At 58.6% G+C, this 18637-nt stretch overlaps 1 protein-coding gene across 2 annotated transcripts in view; it reads left to right on the top strand.

The window, feature by feature from the left end:
- GNAO1 (G protein subunit alpha o1) overlaps positions 1 to 18637 on the top strand; it is a 184559-nt gene that overhangs the window by 147845 nt on the left and 18077 nt on the right. For both annotated transcript variants that reach the window (XM_058279997.1, XM_058279998.2), the window contains exons 4-6: positions 10412 to 10572; positions 16455 to 16583; positions 18367 to 18496. In XM_058279997.1, coding sequence (XP_058135980.1) covers positions 10412 to 10572; positions 16455 to 16583; positions 18367 to 18496 — 420 coding nt within the window. The remainder of the gene's footprint in view (positions 1 to 10411; positions 10573 to 16454; positions 16584 to 18366; positions 18497 to 18637) is intronic.

Below are 18637 nucleotides of genomic sequence, written 5' to 3'. Positions count from 1 at the left end.
GGCACCAGCTTGTGGGCTGGGGAGGTTCAGCCAGTAAATTTTCTTCGTGCCAAACCAGAAAGTCTTAAGGCCAGGCCTCCACCCAGTGTCTGCACATGGTTTGTACACTGGATGAAAGAGTAGGTGGTGGAGTAGAGGAATGGGTGGGTGACTAGATACAACAAGGAGGGACGAAAGGAATGGATGAACAAGTGACTAATTAATGGATAGATAGAAGCTATGGAAGATGAGAAGAGTAGGTGGAGGGGCAGATGAGGGGGTGAATGAAAATGAGGCTGATGGGTAGATGATGGATGTAAAGGGGGAGTGGGTGGCTCAGTAGGTGGACACGTGATTTTTGACAGGTAGGTATTCTAGACAGGTAGTTCAGGGATATGTGGATGGATGGGTGGGTGTGAGGTGGCTGGAGAAGGGATGGGTGGATTTGGAAGACACAGTGGCAGGATCATCATCCTCTAACTGGAGAGGCAAGGGAAGGATGGAAACAGCACCGAATCCTTGGTTCTGCCTCAGGATCCCTCTGGAAAGCGCAGAGGTCTTCATGGCACATTTCCTGCCAAACGGCAAGCAGTGAACCCATGAGGTCCCTGGGCTTCCCCCAGAGACCCTGTGGACTGACAGCCTGCAGGGGGCGCAGGCCTTGCACAGACTCCCAAGCCCAGTGAGAGGAGAACCCTAAGAATGCCTGGCCTATGGTCACTCGAGGCCTGCAGTGCCCCAATTATTGCCACTGCCAAAGACTCGCAAATTCCCAAAAATGCCCCTGGAGGTGGTGGCTCTTCCACTGAGAGTCATAGGGAGCCGCCCGCCAGCCCCCGCCAGGTAAGCAGGCCCCTGGCCGAGGGCTGAGGGGGCGGAACCCTCCTTCCACCACTGACCTCCACTCTTCTGAGGCCCAGCTGCAGAGAGAGGGAAGGGGCTTTCCTTGTGCTGGGGGGGTCTCTCCCCATGACCTCAGATGCTCGCCTGCTCTGACAGTTACTGACTGCCCAGGACGCACCCCCCCATCCTCCGTCTACTGGGATTGCAGTGCTGAGGCCGGGCCTCCAGCGACGAGCCTCCCTGCCCTTTGCCCACCAAGCGAGGTCAGCATGCCCAAGGGAGGCAGCGATGGTCACTGGGCCTGTCCCTGCCCTGCCTGGTCTCAGCTCCTCCAGCGGGCACTCCCTGGCCCTTTGGTCTGTGCACTCCTGCCCCCTGGCGGGCGCAGGGACAACTGCAGTGCACTGCACGGCACAGCGCGAGGCCAGATGGAGGCTTTTTTCTCTGCAGCTAGAGGACTGGGCGTTGTGTGTGTGTGTGTGTGTGTGTGCACTCACACTTCACTTGGCCTCAAAGATTAGAGATGGTGGAAAACTCTGATAGATCCAGAGCAGCTCCTCAAATGTAAGGGGTTATTATTATAATTACTATGATTACTGTTATCATGATTATCGTGCCTGCCTGAAAGTCCTGAACAAAGCAGGCTTGTTTTATGTCAGCTTGTTGTTTGTGTCTGAGGCATTTCATCTCTGCTTATAATAACTAACACTTGCAGGGCTCTCTCATGTTGCAAAGCTCTGTCGCATCTTAATTTCATCTGCACAAACAACCCTCACAATAGAGGCTCAGAGAGGGCGAGCAGTCTGCCCAGGTGAAGCAGCTGAAAAGCTGCAGAGGCAGGATTTGAACCTGGATCACCTGACTGAAAGGGCCCATTCACTCCCCCACCATCTCCTTTGCACCTCATCTCTTGAGAGGAAAAAGGCCCTTTTTCATGGTTAGCTCCAAATCTCTTTGCAGCTGATATTCATTGAAAATCCACATTGCCCTGAATAGAAGGGAAGGGTTTGAAGACCCAAGTGTTAAAAGTGCAATCAGCCCTCACAGCCTCAGACAGTGAATGCACCTGGGCCCTTCCAAGGCCTGGGGTGCCTGGGTGTGAGTGGAAAACGTGTGGTGTTCATTGCCCGCAGTTCAGGTGGGCTGATGCCAGCTTCCCTTGCTCACTCCTCACCACCACCCCACCCCCAGGGTGGCACAGCAGTAATCGGCCGCATCTCTGAGAAAGGTGACAAAGCGAGGCTAGGGCAGCTATCAGTGCCGTGGGGCCGTCTGTGGCCTGACAGGTGAAGCCAGAGTGGGTAGGTGGGTAGAGTCCTCGCTGGGCCCTGGAACCTCATGTACTCATCATAGTAGGGGTCCTGGCCCTGTGGACCGGCTGCCTCGCTTGAGGAAACTTCAGCAAGCAGTGGCCTTCACCCCTGGCCAGCCCACTGAGTGCCAATGGGCTGTCCCAGGAAGTGTCCCCTGAACCTCAGGTGCTGCTTCCCAGGCTCATTACCAGTACCCAGCAGCACCCGTCATCGTGGCAGGAGGCCCTGGCCTGTGTAGCATGGTGAGGGGCCTCCCGGGTGCTGCCAGTTCAGAGGCCATAGCCTCCTGCTCTCCAGCAGTAGCCCATGGCAGCCTGCTTCTGGGGGGAAGTGGGCACCCTATGCCGATCTCCCCATCCCACCATGCACTGGAGATGTCTTCTGGGCCCTGTCCCCACATGCCCCTTCCCCTCACTGCCCACCCCTTCAGCCAGCAGCTCATGGACATGGTGCAGAAGTTTTCACAGGGAGTTCCCCAGCATCCTGGGGTGCCCCAGAAGTGCCTCTTCTGCATCCAGGCAGTTCATATTTTGACATTAGAAGGAAGATATCATTTGACCAAAAAGGCTATACTGGGTACAATGAGAAAAGTAAACTGCTCTTTTTAAACTCCTGATCTTAAACCCATACAAGGGCATCTTGCTTTTGGGTCCTCCTTCAAAATGCACAGGCTCAGCTGTGCCCCAAAGCAGCATCCCCTCCCAGTCACCACGCAGTGGGCAGATCGGCCTCTTGCTGGCCCCTTGGCAGCTCAGCAGGTGGGGCAGGGTGAACTCATCCACTGGCCTGGCACCAGCCCAGCACAGCCCTCGGTGCTGTCTCTGCCAGGCCCCATGCTCAGTGCTTGCCGTTTGCTCCCACGGCGGCCCTGGGAAGGAAGCCCCAGTTTGCAGGTGCGGGCACCGAGCCTCAGGAAGGGCGAGGCCCTGGCTGAAGTTGAGAGGCCAGATGGGAGCCCAGGGCGGGGTGGTCCCCACATCCCCAGCAGGCTACACGGAGCAGGCGTGGGAAGTCCAAGGAGGGCGTGTCTGTGGGAGGAGGCTCCTCAGAAGGTACGGGGATAGCCCGAGAGCTGGGCGCTAAAGCGCTGCACAGGCCCAGCGGGCGGAGCCTGGGCACACGACGACCATCAGAGCACGTGCTGCCCGCAGTCCTAAACATCTAAAGGTGTGGGAACAGGCCCCCGCACACAGACGAGAGCCCCCATCTCTCTCTCTGCAGCTGGGCCTCAAAACACTGGGGGTCACTGGTAGAAAAGGGGGCCCATCCCCTCGCTCTCGGCCGGGGGCTTGCCTGGCATGAGGCAGGCAACTCCGTAACTGTGACTGTCAGTGGAAGTGCCACCACCTCCAGGGACATTTTAGAAATGTGTGTTGTGTCTGGTAGTGGCAAGTGGGATGCGGCAGGCATGTAGTGGCGACTGCTGCTGTGCTCTCATACCAGTGACAAATGTCCTATACCCAACTCTGGGCAGGGTCCTGCCAGATGCACGTTGTCGGTGAACAACTCTTTAAAGTCCTTATGGGACTGTCTGCAGAATCCCACCAAACTGCCTCTGCTGTGCGGTTGCAGTCAGTGCGCACAACACAACACAGCTGCCACACCCAGGCGAGAGCGGGAAGGGCGGAGGGTCCCTCACTAGGAAGCAGCACGGTGTGGACTGACTGGACACCCAGGGCATCACCCAGACCTAAGAGAGAAGGGGAGTTAGACAACGGAAGGACATTGGGCTGGAGTGGTGGAAGGGGCCTTCCTGGAGGAGGAGGCCCTGACCCTGGCAAAAATAAACCGAACAGTCAAAGACAAATCCTCCATTAAGAAATCCTCCATTAAGAAAAAAGGAGATTGCTTGACTCAAGTAACTGGAAAGCCCAAAGGTCTTCGTGGCAGCACGCACCTGGCCAGGTGCTCCCATGATGTTCTCCTGACTGCAGGTGGCTCCTTCTCTCGGCTCCACCTTTCTCAGGGCTGGCTTCACACTCAGGTGTGCCCTCTCTTCCTAAGAGTCCTACAAATGGCCGAGGGCTGGTTGGGAGGGAAGGTATTGTTACTCTTCTTTGACAAATCACCTTCTCCGTCCACCCCAAGCTGTTCACTGAGACCATTGGGTTGCACATGCCAGGCCTAAGTCAGCCCCCTAAACCACTCAGCTAGGGAAGGGTGCTTTCCTATAGGGAAACTGAGGCTCCAGTGCCAGCAAATGAGGACTAGAAGTCACATAGGCATGAGGGACGCTGTCCAGCAGAAGGGGATTGGACAAAGAGGAAGGGTGGGCCCTTGGCTGCCCCCTCTAAGCTGGTGCTGTCGCCTCTCCTGTGGCACTCCTGGGCAGGAACTCGCAGTGTGTTTCTGGGGAAGTTGACCCCAGCAATCGGCACCGATTGAAACCCCCATGGGTAGGCCTGGTGAGTCCCTGTGTGTGTCTTGTTCTGCCTTGTAGGGCCTGAACACTGGGCATGCTCCGACCAGCAAGAGGCAGCAGTGCCGTGGGGGCCGTGGCAGAGGGGAAGGAGCTGGAAAGCGACCCCCGCCACTGGCGCAGGAGGAGACCTGGCTGAGAAGGTCAGGCCCAGTGTGAGCCCTGCCCCCCAGGTCCCAGCAGGCAGGCAGAACAAGGGACAGGGGCCTCCTCCTAATTGCTGGTTGAGCTGGGCACCCACAGGGCTAGTCAGTCCCGGCCCTTCTCCTTACTCACCTTCCCCTTTGCTAAGGGGCTGGGGTGGGCACCAGCGGGTCCTTAGCTCTGGCCTCAGGGGACCAGGCCTTGTCTGAGGGGCAGGTTCAGGGCTGCGGCCTGTAGCCCAGTAGAGGCTAGCACTGAGTCCATGCTCCCCTCCTCACTAGCTATGTGGTCCCAAGTGTTCCCTCACCTCTGCACCTCAGTCTCCCCATCTGTCACACAGGTGGTAGGGCTGGGTCACCCTGGTAGGGCTGCTGTAAGTGATTAAATGAGATCCGAATGTGGCTGATACGGACGTACATAGTGACGTTGACAAGGTGAGAAGAGGTTGGGGGTGAGAAACCAGGGCCGTGCCTAATGTTAAAATGCCAAGGATCCATTCAGCCCACCAGTTTTGCCAAGCACCAGCTACACACAAAGCACGTGAGTGACCAGGTGCCATGAGCGATCGGGAATCTGTCCCCCCATCAAAGGACAGGCGCCTACAGTGTTAGCTGGAGCCCGGAGCACTCATGCGCGGTGAGAGCAGGCACTGCCTAGGGGCATGAGAGAGGGCTGCCCCGAGGAGGTGACAGGCCTAGGGTCCGGATGGTCCGGGCAGATGGGGCACCTGAGGTGGGACTGCCCTGGCTCATTTGGGGAACAGAAGGAAGGGATGTGTGCCGGGAGCCTCCTGGGAGGGGGAAAGTGGGAGGAGATCAGGAGAGAGAAGTAGGCAGGGGCTTGGTAAGGAGATTGGAATTTAGAAATGATGGGAAGCTATTGAAGGAGTTTAAGTGGGGAGAGGGTTTTTTATCCAGGATTAGGTTTGATGGTGAATACAGAGACTCCAAAAATAGTGGCTTAAATAAGACATGGAGGCTCCACAGTTGTCAAAGGCCGCAGCTGTTTCCAGATCACTGTTCCACTATCCCTACAATGTGGTCTTTGTCTTCATGATCCAAATTGGCTGCTAGAGCTCCAGCCATTACATCCCAACTCCAGCCACCAGGAGAGAAGTTGGAGGAAATGGGTGCCCCCTCCCCTTAAAAAGGCTTTTCCGAAGGCCTCACTATACCTTGGCTTACCTCTCATTAAGCAGAACTTGTCATGTGGCCCTACCTAGCTGCCACCAAAACTAGGAGATGCAGCCTTTTAGTTAGATGTTGTTGTGCCCAGCTAGAATTTTGGGGGTTCTTTTTCTGATGAGAAAGAGGAGAGTTATGCTAGGAGGAAACTGGCAGTCTCTCGCTGGCCGTTGTGTGGGGAGAAGGAAGGTCTCCTTTGAAAGGAGACCCGTTGAGGAGACAGGAGGAGCTTGGACCAGGGCTGTGAGAGCGGAGGTGGGGAGAAGGGGACTGACTGGAAGCATGCCTGAAAGAAGAACCCCAGGACACGGGGTGCAGGAAGTCGAGGGCGCCTCCTGGTCTTTGGCTTGAGCGGTAGGGCCCATGGTGGGGCCGCATACTGAGCTGGGAGGGTGGGGGGAGAGCGAGGGCGGAGGGCCCATGGGGGTGAGGCGGGGCTGGGAGGAGGCCTCCAGGCTTGGGGGGTCCCCGGGAAATCACCTGGTCCAGCCTTCCCCAAACTGCAGGCTGCATCCCACTGAACTGAGACGAAGTTTGGGGTGATACAGCAGGGAACAAACAGGAGAGTAACGAGTGGCCCCTGGGTGCCCCCAGCTGATAAATCACCCCCTCCTGAGCATGGCACACGTGACCTCAGTGTGGGGTGTGGTGGTGTCGGGGGGTTCTGGGCTGGAAGCCTTCCTCTCCTACTCACCCCCCAGGCCCTGACCCAGCTTGGATCAGGTGCTCCTCAGATCTGGGCACCCAAAGGGGGACGTTCAGGAAACTCTGACCAGGTCCACCAGCCCCACTAAAAGAGATTTTCCAGGGACGCCCAGTCGGTGGGAGCAGGACCCGCCAAGCGGGGCCCCTGATGCTGTTTTTAGCCCAGGTCGAGGAGCCGCCTCCTGCTGTCCCCCCACCCGCAGCCTCCCTGCGTCGCTGCCTGCCTCCGGGCACCCAGGGCCAGCTCTCCCTCCAGGCCAGGCTGCCTTGGTGGGGTGCGCTCCTGTCGGGGCCTGCAGTGGGGGGAGGCTGTCCCCAGGGGCTGGGGCCGGGCTAGCCTGGAGGGCTTCCCCCTCTGGCATCTGGGACAGCGGGGCAGGGACACAGCTGCTGGAGCTTTGCCATCAGCCTTCTGCAGTAGATGGGCTCTGACACGTAAATAGCTGCTTAGCTGGACAGCTCAATTCTGGAGAAGTCTCCTCAGAAGGTTTTGGCCCTGCATACCTTTTGTACAGAATCTTTTCTTGGCCACAAATCTTGCAGGTGCCGACCTCGTTTCCTTTGTGTCTCTCCCACCCCAAAAGACACCTGTAGATTTTCAACACCTCCCACCCCCTGCCTGTGCCTCAAGCTGGACCACGAGTCTCACCCCTGGCTTAATAGGCCTGGGGGTGGACTTGGTGATGGAGTAATAGTCGAGTAATAACTACTGTGCCGACCCAGGGGGCCTGTGAGTCAAGGGCTCAGATGCACCACCCATTCCAGGACGCGGGCATGCTAAAACCAGGAGGAAGTGGGTGGGGAGGGGTCCAGGGAGCGCTGGGCACCAGCTCCCCCACCCAGGTGGGCCTGTTGGGCCCACTGGCCCCCTACCCGCCCAGCTCCCTGGACCGGCCTCCTCCAGGGCTGCGCTCATCCGCGGCGGGTGTCAGTCGGGGCTTTCGTGCCTGCAAGTGGCAGAAACTGACCTGAAGGGGCTCGTGTGGCCAGAGCATGGGGAGGGAAGGGGGGCAAAGGACACAGCCTTGGGGACCCGAACACCTGGGCACTTCCTGCTTCTTTCTCGTAGCTTTATTCTTAGAGGCTTCTCCATGAGGTGGGGAATGGGTCCTGGTGACACCAGTGACTCTGGGGACACCGTCATAAGCTCTCCCCACTTGAAAAGTCCCAGGGAAAGGTGACAGCATGGCCACGTGCCTGCCAGATGCCTCCTGCAGTGGTCTAGAAGCTGGCCGGTTGGTCCAGCAGCTGGCCAGGACCCCGCTGCACTGAGGGCTTCTGGATGTGCAAAGTCCAGCCCCTTCCCGTGCCCAGCCGTGTCTGGTCTGTGCTCCCATTACACCTTCCTTCCCTGTTGGGGGACACAGTGATACCCCCCTAGTGGCAGTGCAGAGGTGTGGGCATGGTGCAGGGTGTTCCTCAGGGCCTGCGGACAGAGGGGCAGGGCAGAGGGCCACGTGGGGGCAGTCACCTTGCTTTGCGGTTGGGAAAGTGTGTGTGTGCCCTAAAACGAAGGCTCTGAGCGAGGTCCTATCCCCCAAAGAAATGGGCGAGTAAGCAGGCAGGGTTTGTCCAGGGCCGGGGCTTAGGCGCCTGGTTGTCCTGGTCGTGTTCCTCCAGATGCCGACCCTGGGACAGGATTTGGGTGACACTCCGGGTCCCTCTGGGGGTCACTTCAGGAGGCAGTGAGGGAATGGAGAAGCAACAAAGGGAACAGTGGGAGACCGATAAAGAGTGCAGCCATGGGTACGGGGCTGCCGCTGGGGCTCAGTCCTCCCCGGGAGCCTCCAAGAGACCGGAGTACGTCTCAGAATTATCTCCCTGGCGGGCAAGGAAGCAGGGGCCTTTGCCCACAAACTCTTACCTGTCCTGGGGCACCAACTCCCCCACCAAGCAGCCTGTGCCACGCGTGGGGACACGGAGAGCTCCTCGGGCAGAGGGCAAGGCCCAGACTGGCCTCTCCCCTGCTCCGATGCAGACAGACAGACCTGCTGGCATCAGGTGGAGCACAGCCTGTCTGGCTGATACCACGTCGCCTTGGTCTGGATGCCCTCCTTTGCCCTCAGAGGTGCTGGGGTCCAAAACTGCCTTGGCACGTGTGGAGCTGACCCCAGAGCCTGGCCTTGAGTGCCCGCTCTGCCACTTACCACCTGTGTCCTTAGGCAGGCATCTTCCTCTCTCTGGCCCTCACATCTCCCTCCTGTAAGATGGGGGTGGTAATACTTGTGACCGCAGTATTGGTTAGCTATCACCTCGACCATGCCACGTAACAAACCTCCCCCAAACTCAGCGAGTTAAAACTACTATCACTTGTTTTCATAGGGGAAGAAGTCAGTTGGGGGGCGAAGGTCCAGAGTGGGCTCAGCTGGGGTGGTTCAGCTCTACTCCCTGTGTCCCTTGCACTCTTCCTGGGACAAGTGGGAGAGCCTGGGCACGGTCATGACGGCAGAGGCCCAAGACAAGCAGAAATCCCCAAGGCTCTGGGGGGCTGGGGCTGGGGCCAGCACACTGCCACTTCCATGTCATTCCAGGGGCCAACGCAGGTCACACGACCACACTCAGAGTCAAGGGACAATGAAGTTAATTCTGCCTGCAGTGAGAGGAACTACAGACACCTGACAGAGGGCATGGCTCGGGGGCGGGGAGCAGCCGGGGCAGTAGTGCCCTCTCCCACAGCTCCTTCCCAAGGCTGCTGGGACACTCACAGGCAAGAGGGCGAGTGCCTGGGAAAGGCCTGTGCAAACCATCGGGTGCTGCGTGCGTGGGCAAGGTGGCGGGGATGGCGAGGTCCTGCGACTTCTCCAAGAGCCTTCAAAGACTGTTCACATTCCCAAGTTTGGTGTTAAATGTATTTTACTGTAGTCTTAGGAAATGGATGGCCCCCATTTGGTTTCCGAGATGATGAGGGGAAGGGGGGAGATGACTGCTAAGTACAGAGTACTTTTCATGCACTTCCGGTGGTGTCTTAGCCTACACGTGTGTCTTAAGCAACATCTACTTCATCCCCCCAGACAGACGGGGAGGGAGGGGGGAAGAGGCAGAGAAAGAGAGAGCTCCCAGTCCTACCATCTGCCCTTCAGCCTCCGCTTGGTTAAACAGAGCTGGGTGTCCATTGCCGCCATGGAAAAGAGGCCACAGACCAAAGGCAAATAAATTGTTTAAAATTAATAAAATTGAGTTTTAGCTTTGGGCCATCCAACATCCTACGTGCTACAGAGTTTGTATTGATAGAAAGAATTTCACCATATGCACTAACTTGAGAATGAACCCCTCTACTCCACCACTTACACCCCTATGGTACAGCTCCACCGTGGTCCAATCCTTCAGCCCCCCAGAATTCTCCAATAACCCAAACACCCCATTCCTTGATCTGGGCCTGTTGCAGGGACTTTATTCTACCTTGGAAAAGAAGTATAGGAAATACAACTTTCACCAAGAACACTGATATTTTAATTTTTTCTTCCCTATCAAAACAGTATGCAAAACCCCGGTTTTCAAAATAGATGAAAGCAGAGCTGCTCAGGTTGGTTTGCAGGCTGGAGAACGGGCCCTTCCTGCCCAGTGGGGCTCCGTGGGGCGTTTCTTGAAACCACAGCCTTACCTCCTTCGTGGGACAGAAAGCCCCGAAGGCCCGGGGAGCCAGGGCGGCGCCTGTGAAGGGAGGCCCGTGGGCGCGCACACACAGCGGCCGTGCTTGGGGCCCTGGCCGGTTCCTCGTCATCGGCCTTGCCAAGCCCTTCGTCCCTGGCAGGGTGGGACCAGGCAGCCAGGGTGTCTTCTGTTCCCTCTGAGGCCTCAAACCCACCGTCGTCCTCTCCTCGCAGGCCGACGCCAAGATGGTGTGTGACGTGGTGAGTCGGATGGAAGACACCGAGCCCTTCTCTCCAGAACTGCTTTCTGCCATGATGCGACTCTGGGGCGACTCAGGGATCCAGGAGTGCTTCAACCGATCTCGGGAGTACCAGCTCAACGATTCTGCCAAATAGTGAGTGCCCCGCCGCGGGGAGGCAAGCAGGGCGGGGCGGGCGGAAGGGGCCCCAGGGAGGGACGTGGACCCGGGCCGGGGGGAGTGGAAGGTGCAGCTTCTCCCACGCCCAGAGTGAGGATGAGGCCGGGGAAGGCCAAGGGCGCAGGAGGCGGCCAGACACTCGGACCTCCACGTGTCGGGGCCTGGTCACTGCCCATTCTAGACAGTGCCTGGCATCCCAGAACAAAGGCTCCGGCGTCACAAGGTTTGGTCTCATGAATACAAACCAAGGACCAGGCAGGCCGAAAGTAATTTGATATGGTACCATTTTGCTTTGCTTTAGAGAAGATAATAAACTTTCCATTCTTCTGTCTTTAAAAATTAAATATAAGGAATAATCCATTCAATAAATAAAATATGTACTTTAGTTCTAACTAAGTAAAGGGAAGGAAGAGAGACAGGAGGTAATAAAGAAGTGGGAAGGACTGTGGTTGAAAGGGCGGAGAAGGCGGCCGCGGTGCTCTCCGTGGCATGACACCGGGGTCTCAGCTGCCTGCCATGGGCTGGACCCGCTCGGCGTCTCTGAGGACGTCCTCGAGGCTACGTGCCCTTGACCCTAGATCGGAGGCTCCAGACCCCTGGGATGGTCCGTGTTGGTCAGGGGCAAGTTGTAGCACAGACGCTGGAATTGCAGCAGGACTCACCCTCAACGCCTCGTGCCCGGTCTTTCGTGGGAGTTTCCACCGCGGAGCCCCCGGGCTCAGCCACCTTCTCGGGGTGTGTGCACTGCGACACAGAGCTGAGTCAGCCCTCCTCACCGGCACCTCCCAGCCAGCACCGCTTGCCCCCGGGGACCCTGGGCAGTGTCTGGGGACATTGTTGATGCTCACAACTAGGGAGGTGCTTTTGCATCTCGTGGGTAGAGGCCAGGGACATTGCTAAACATCCTGCGATGCCCAGGACAGTCCCCTCCCCGCCCCCAGTGAAGAATTATCCCGCCCAGTACGTCAATAGTGCCGAGACTGGGAATCCCTGGTCTACACAATGCTGAGGTGGCGCAAGCCAGGGCCAAGGAGACAGAGTTCACTGGTGGACATTCGGACATTCCCATTGGCTGCAAGGAGAGCTGACAAACCAGGGTCTTGAATAAGGCCAGGACCTCTTCCCAGGTCCACACGCCTGGACTGTCTGCAGGACAGGAGCTTATGTCCTGGAAGCCCTGGCCCTGATGAGCCCCCGTGGAGGTCTTGGTGGGCAGGGTCCAAGCCTAGAGGCTCAGTGTCCACAGCTCCCTGTGCGTGTTCTCATTGGAACCCCTGACCCAGCACTTCTCGCCTCAGCTAGCCAGGCCAGGACAAGGGGCCTTTGTGCCTCTGGCTCTCTCGAAACTCTCTGGAGTGCTGCGGGGTGGGGGACCCTGCGGCCTCCAAGCCAGAGAGCCCTTCTTCCTTCTCTCCCTCCCTGCGCCTCCCCTGCCAACAGCACCCTCGGGGGCCCTGTTTTAGTCCTCCAGAAGGGTGCTGATGCAAAGTACCAGAAATCTGTTGGCTTTTATAATGGGTTTTTATTTGGTATAGAAGCTTAAAGCCCCAAGGCCATGGAAAGTCCAACTCACAGTACCATAAGAGGTATTTTCTCACCACAGTCAGCTGCCACGTGTTGAAGCAAAATGGCAGGCGATCTCTGCCGGGTTTCAGCCTTCCCCTCTGGCCTTCCTCTTCCTCTCAGGCTTCTCAGGCAAAGGCTGGCCTAGGGCTTATGCCTCAGGGCTTCCTGTATCAGTCTTTAGCTGCTTGAGCCTTCTCCTTTCTGTCCTATGGCTAGATCAAAAATGACAAAGTTCTCCCCTGTGTGTTTTCTTGAGTGAGTGTCTGTCCATTTATATCAGACTCAGCAAGAGGGCAGGGACTCAGCCTGAGTCATACCCTTCTGACGTAGTCAAATCCAAAAGCTCTACTCCTAACAGGTAAGCTAATCAAAGACATCTCAGCGGGATTTCATACAACCAGAGGGTATCATACCCAGAGGAATAGGTTAGTTTACAAACATAATCTTTCTCTTTTTGGGATTCATAAATAGTCTCAAACTACCGCAGGCCCCTCAGGAACAGCTGGCCACTGTCTGTCTCCAAGGCCCTGCCTGAACCGCTTGTTCTAGTGACTCATCAAATCCTGCCCGCCACTTAAATTTTTACCCCTTTAATTACAGCATGAATCCTTATTGAAAAGAACTTAAACAATACAGAAGGGTATAAAGTGAAAAGTCAACTCCCCCTTCGCCGCCATGCCCCACTCCCTCCTTTAAGCCTTTCCACGTGTGTGTCCTCAAGGTTTCCAGCAAACTGTGGCCCAGCAACTGAAAATAGTGTTTACTGACTCCCCACGATGAAGTCTGAGGGATTGGGCTCCGTTCCTTCCTTCTACTTACCTTCTCCACCTCACTCCAGTTTTTTGCTAGTTAGAGAATTATTTGTAGTTCTTCTAGTGACCTTGTTAACTTTCAATAAGAAACTCGAGTCAGTATTTGTCAGCTCCATGCCCAGTAGGCTGAGCAGCCAGCCTTCCTTCTCTCCCTCTTCCCTGCCTCCTTCCAAATTTCCTACTGCCAGGGTTTATAGTGTCTACCTGTCTCCTGGCTAGGTCATCAGAGTTTTTGTTTTTTTGTTTTTTAAGGTGAACCTGGGCCCTCCTACATGGGAGGCAGGCACTCAACCACCGAGCCACATCCACTCCCTGTTGTGGTTGTTTTCTCATCTATGGGAAAGGGTTCTGCAGCAGGAAGGAGGGACACACAGACAGGCAGATCCAGAAGGATGTTAAAAGATTTCTGGCCCAGGATTCTTCTATTGTTTTTTTGCAGCCAAATTTTACCTTTTGACAAAATCTTAGGTAGAAGCCCAGGATATAGAGCAGACAGGAGTAGATTTGTTGGGAGAGAAGGGAGAGATGCCGAGCTGGACGGCTGCAGCGCACAGTTCCATGTCTGCATCCTAGCCTGGGCGAAGGGCCCCCCGGGCCAGAGCCCCCAACCCCACCGCGCGTGTCCCCACCACAGCGTGAGGAGCTGGACCACCCTCTCCCTTACTGACTGGGGACCAGGTTCAGTGAGGGAAAGGGGGTCACGGGACCGCTGAGCAGCCCTGCTCTTCCCAGTACCCCCTCTCCCCCACAGCCCTCTGCTTCTCCCCTCTGAGACAAGGGGGCCTCGTTGTCCCACCCACCAGTTCCCAGAAACCCTGGGCAAATCCAACCAGGGGCCTCAAAGCATCGTTGTTTGGCTTGATGTGCTCGGTCTCTCGGCCTCTCTTGAAACAATTGCTCGCCGTTTCTCCTTGCAGCACTTTTTCACCCGCCGCCTGGGCCCCTGGCCTCCTGAGCCCCAGCCTACCTCCCTGGGATCCCCGTCTCTGACTCCCACACTGCTCCCGGCCCATCTACCCGCTGGAGGTCCCCAGGGCTCCACCCTTGGACCTCTTCTCTGTCAGTACCTAGGCCCCTGGTGATTTCCAGTCTCATTGTCTGAAGTTCCTTGTATCTCTGACAGCTCTCAAGATTTTGTCACCAGCTCAGCCCTCCCTCCCAAGTTCTTGTGCCTGCTCAGTATCCTTTTGGACATCTAAATGTACCTCTAAGTACTCTATCCCAACCAAACTCCCGATCCCCACTCGCCCCCCAAAACCAGCTCTGCCTCTACCCTTCCTGTCCGGTAAACATGCTCCATTCAGCCACACGGAGGTGCCTTTCACGCATTTCTTTTTCTCCCATCCCACATCCAAGCCATCAGCAAATCCTCATCAGCTCTACTTTCTGTAAACCCAGAATTCTGACCACTTAGCTGCACTGCCACAGCCACCAGCGTGGTCCAGACCCCCATCATCTGTCACCTGGACGATTGCAGCACCCTCCTGGCAGGTGTCCCTGTGCCACCTCCCGGTCTGCTTCATTCCAGAGGCAGCTGCTCTCCTGGTTCACACCTTCCAGGAGCTCCCATCTCACCCAGAGCCTTACGGGGACCTCCACGCCCTCCTGCTGGGCCCGAGCCCTGGCTCCTGACCTCATCGGCCGCCCACCCCTTCCACCACCCCAGCCTGTCCCACCTGCCTACTTTCCCTGGCGCCCCCACCTCAGCGCTCCAGACCTCAGAGCCTCAGGGCGCCTCCATTGCAGGCTCCACCACCTAAGCACAGTCCTGCCACCACTGATCCCTGGGCAGGGCCACACGAGGCCCCCAGCCTCATCCCCTCGGCCTGCACACTGGTGCCCTCCGCCCCAGAAGCCTTCCCTCTCCAACCCCAGCAGACCTTGCCGCTGACCAGTGGCTGGACTTTTCCTCTGACACTCACTACCTCCTGACAGGTGCTGTCTTGTCTCTCGTCCCCGCTATACAAAGGCTGGAGCCGAGGCTCTGGAAAGGGGTGGGCTCCATCAGCCTGGGCAGTGCCACGTCCCCAGCCTGGGGCAACAGCCAGGGAGTAGTGCAGGAGACGCCTGTTCACCTGCGCTGGCCACAGTAGGTGAAGCCACTCCTCTCCCACTGCCATCTCCCTGCACGAGGCTCTGTCAGATGAGATCAGGGGGCCAAGCAGGGCCCCCCAGCCCTGGTCTCCAGCAAGAGAGGGGCACACCTTATGAACTGGAGGGTGCTCGTGGAGGGGCTGGGAGGGGGTCTCTGGGACTCACAGGTCTGCTCTGTGCCTCCCCCAGCCCCCACCCTGACCCAGTGTGCGCTCCCAGGGACAGACACACAGTCAGGCTCAGGGGAGGAGGCAGGAGCCAGGCGGGCCTCGGCTCGGGTTGCGGCTTCCTCCACTTTCTAGCAGTGTGCCTTTACGCCTAAGCTCCCTGAGCCCTGGAAGCCCCCACCCCCTCCTCCGGCCTAAGGGAAGCTCCCACGTCATTGAGACGGGTCTGGGTCCTGCCGCGTTGTTGGCTCAGCAGTGGACACTAGTTGGTGAAGACCTCCTCTCTTCCCCATGCTGTGGATGTCCAGTGAGGGTCAACCAGTGGGAGGCAAGATGGCCAGGCCACTGACCCCCGCAGGTCCCAGAGACCAGTCCCTCCACATGGAGGCTGGGACCCCTCACCATCGCGCGGCTCAGATGTTGGGCCTGCCCTGGCCGGTATGTGCGTCTTTGACTCACCCTTCGGGCCTGGCCAGGTTCCTTCCCTGCTGACTTCCCTGAGTCCATCTAGCCCATCCGGGTCCCCAGAGCCCTGGCAGGCACCGTCCTCTGGGGGCCTGGTCTGTCTAAAGAGCAGGGGGTGTCGTGGGAAGAGAGCCCCGATTCCAAAGACCTGGCTCCCAACCTGTGTGACCCCGAGCCTCTGTCCAAGAGCAGCAAATGGGAAGATGTCCATAGACCCCTTTGTAAACCATCAGGAGGTGTGGCAAAGGCGGGCAGGTGGCCAGAGTGCCTGTGGAAGCCAGACAGAGGCCTGCGTGAGGGCGACGACCCTGGAGCCGGCTGCCCCGGTCGAATCCCGCTCAAGGCTCTGTGACCCTGAGGAGGGTGGAGCCTCAGGCTTCTAATCTGTAAAATGTACACTTAACTCATTGGGAAACAAGGGCGAAGCACGATCCTGCATGTAAAGAACAGAGCCTAAGTGTTGGTCATTATTATTTTTACATGAAGAAATGGCAAAACGGGTAGAAACATTGTAGTCGCATTTAAAAGTCTGATCTTGACCGTGTGGTCTGGAACCACACGTGCAGCCCCTTTTGATTGCGTCAGAGGGTCTCTGTGACTGAGGCCAGCCCCACCAGGCCCTCCCCAGCCAAGCCCAGCGCTGCCACAGAGGGCCCAGACTGGACTCTGGAAGGTGGGGGGCAGCCAGTGGGGGGCCCGGCAGGCCACGCCCCACCTTCCTGGTCCATGGTCCCCGGTGTGTTGCCGTCCCCAGCTACCTGGACAGCCTGGATCGGATCGGAGCTGCCGACTACCAGCCCACGGAGCAGGACATCCTCCGAACCAGGGTCAAAACCACGGGCATCGTAGAAACCCACTTCACATTCAAGAACCTCCACTTCAGGTGAGGCCCAGGGAGCCAGGCCGGGTGGGCAGGGCGGGCCGTGAGGCTGCAGGGAGGCACCTGTCTGTGCCTTCGTTCACCGTCGCGTTCCGGGGCTGTGGTGCACCGGGGAGGCTTCCTGGCAGCGGGGTCCCGGCGTGGGGACCAGGGAAGATCTGGATGGAGGCCTGCCCAAGTCGACTCGAGGGGAGGAGGAAGGCCAGCCTGTGCGAGGGGGATATGCCCACGCAAGGTCCGGGAGACCCCAGAGCTGGATGGGGCTTGGACGGCAGCTGGCTCACCCTCTCCCGGTGCATTTAAGGAAGCTGAGGCCCGAGAGGAGCAAGGGTTTTCCCAGACACAGAACACAGCTAGAACCCAAGAGGAGAGGGGGCAGGAAGGAGGGAGGCAGGGACCCCAGGCCTCAGAGAAGGCCGTTGCCTGGCCCCTGGCCCACCCGGTAGGGCTGGAGTCCAGGACTTGGTCTCCCCACTCCCCAGCCCCTGCCTGTTCCCAGGCAGATTGAGGGGCCCAGGCTCTGTTGCCAGGTGCTGGGCCCAGCTGAAGCCTCTCTGCTGGGCTGTGGGGGCCAGGCTGGGCCCACGAACCCCCAGGCCTCCATGGAGCTGGGAGGGCAGTGGTGGCTGGGTGGCCCTGGCCAGGCTCAGGGACAGGCCTCTGGAGCCCCACAGGGTGTCTCCCTGGCCTCTCCAGACTCCCCAGTCTCTCCACTCACCCACTGGGAGCCCAGGATGGGGACCTCGCTCAGCCCTGCCCAGCAAGCAGAGTCTAGAGAGGACAAGCATTCTGGAGGGGTAGTAGAGGCCCTCAGCCACCCCCCTTGTATTTCCGACGGGGCGGCAGGAGCCACAGGGAGGGGCGAGAGGACAAGGACCAGCCCACTCTGCTCTCCTCCTGCCCTCCTCCTGCCCTTGCCCTCCGACCTCTGGAGGGACCAGGGATCCTGTCCACACAGCGTCAGGGCCCAGCCTAAGGGGCCAGCCCAAGTGGGAGCCCTTGGCCCGCCCGGCTTGGCCAGAGCTCCTCCGGCAGGTGGGTGCTGACAGGCCTCCTGGACCTGGAGGCTGCAGCGCTCTGTGCCAGGGGTCCAGGACGTGAGTCCCTCTGCCCACCTTCTCCTCCCACATCCCTCAGGCCCCCGGGGGACAGTGTCTGAAAAGGATAAGAGGCAGGCAGCCGACGGGCAAGCAGGGCTGGCGCGGAGGGGAGAGGGTGGCTGTGTCTGCCGCAAACCCGGTCAGATGGGCTCTGCTGCCATTCTGCCCGCCTCTCGCCACGACCTTGGGCACGTTCTTGACCTCCCTCCCTCTGTGCCTCGCTTCCCACCCACATAGGGTACATGCCCTGCCTGCCTCCCTCCCCAGGCTGGTTTGAAGTTTGCCCAGATCACAGACACGAGCAAACTCATTCAGAGGAGTCAGGAGCAGGCATGGGCGCTTCTTGGGGGCCAGCCAGGGACCCCCCATAGTAACGTTCTTGACATGTGAGATGGGCCTTCCGGTTCTCCAGGGGAACACAGCTTGCTTGTGGGGCAGACTCCCAGCACCGCAGGGTGGACTGAGGCCCGAGGCTGTGGAGAGCCTGGAGAGGCAGCGAAGGCCACGCAGGGGCACTGTCAGTCCATCCGTGGCACCTGGCACGAGGGCCCCCGCGAGGCACCGGCCCTGCCCCAGAGCTCACACACAGCCCCTCCTCGCCCCCCTCAGAGCTCAGAGGCCTGACCAGGCCCCCCGCCTGCCTGGCTCCGCTGCCCTCCCCTCCCAACACCCCTGTCTTCCCACAGGCTGTTCGACGTCGGGGGCCAACGGTCTGAACGCAAGAAGTGGATCCACTGCTTTGAGGACGTCACGGCCATCATTTTCTGCGTCGCACTCAGCGGCTATGACCAGGTGCTCCACGAAGACGAAACCACGGTGAGTGGCCCTGGGCCCACAGAGCGGGGGCAGCCCGAGGGGCAGGCTGCCCTACGGGGTACTCTGGGGTACACTGCAACAACTGGACATCATTGGGCAAACATGCTGTAAGCCAGAGTGCAAAGGGCAGCCGTGGGGCCA

Source organism: Dasypus novemcinctus, chromosome 18 (assembly GCF_030445035.2).
Source record: "Dasypus novemcinctus isolate mDasNov1 chromosome 18, mDasNov1.1.hap2, whole genome shotgun sequence".
Classification (NCBI taxonomy): domain Eukaryota; kingdom Metazoa; phylum Chordata; class Mammalia; order Cingulata; family Dasypodidae; genus Dasypus; species Dasypus novemcinctus.
Note: the sequence above shows the minus strand (reverse complement) of the source record. Positions and strands in the feature narration are given on the sequence as shown.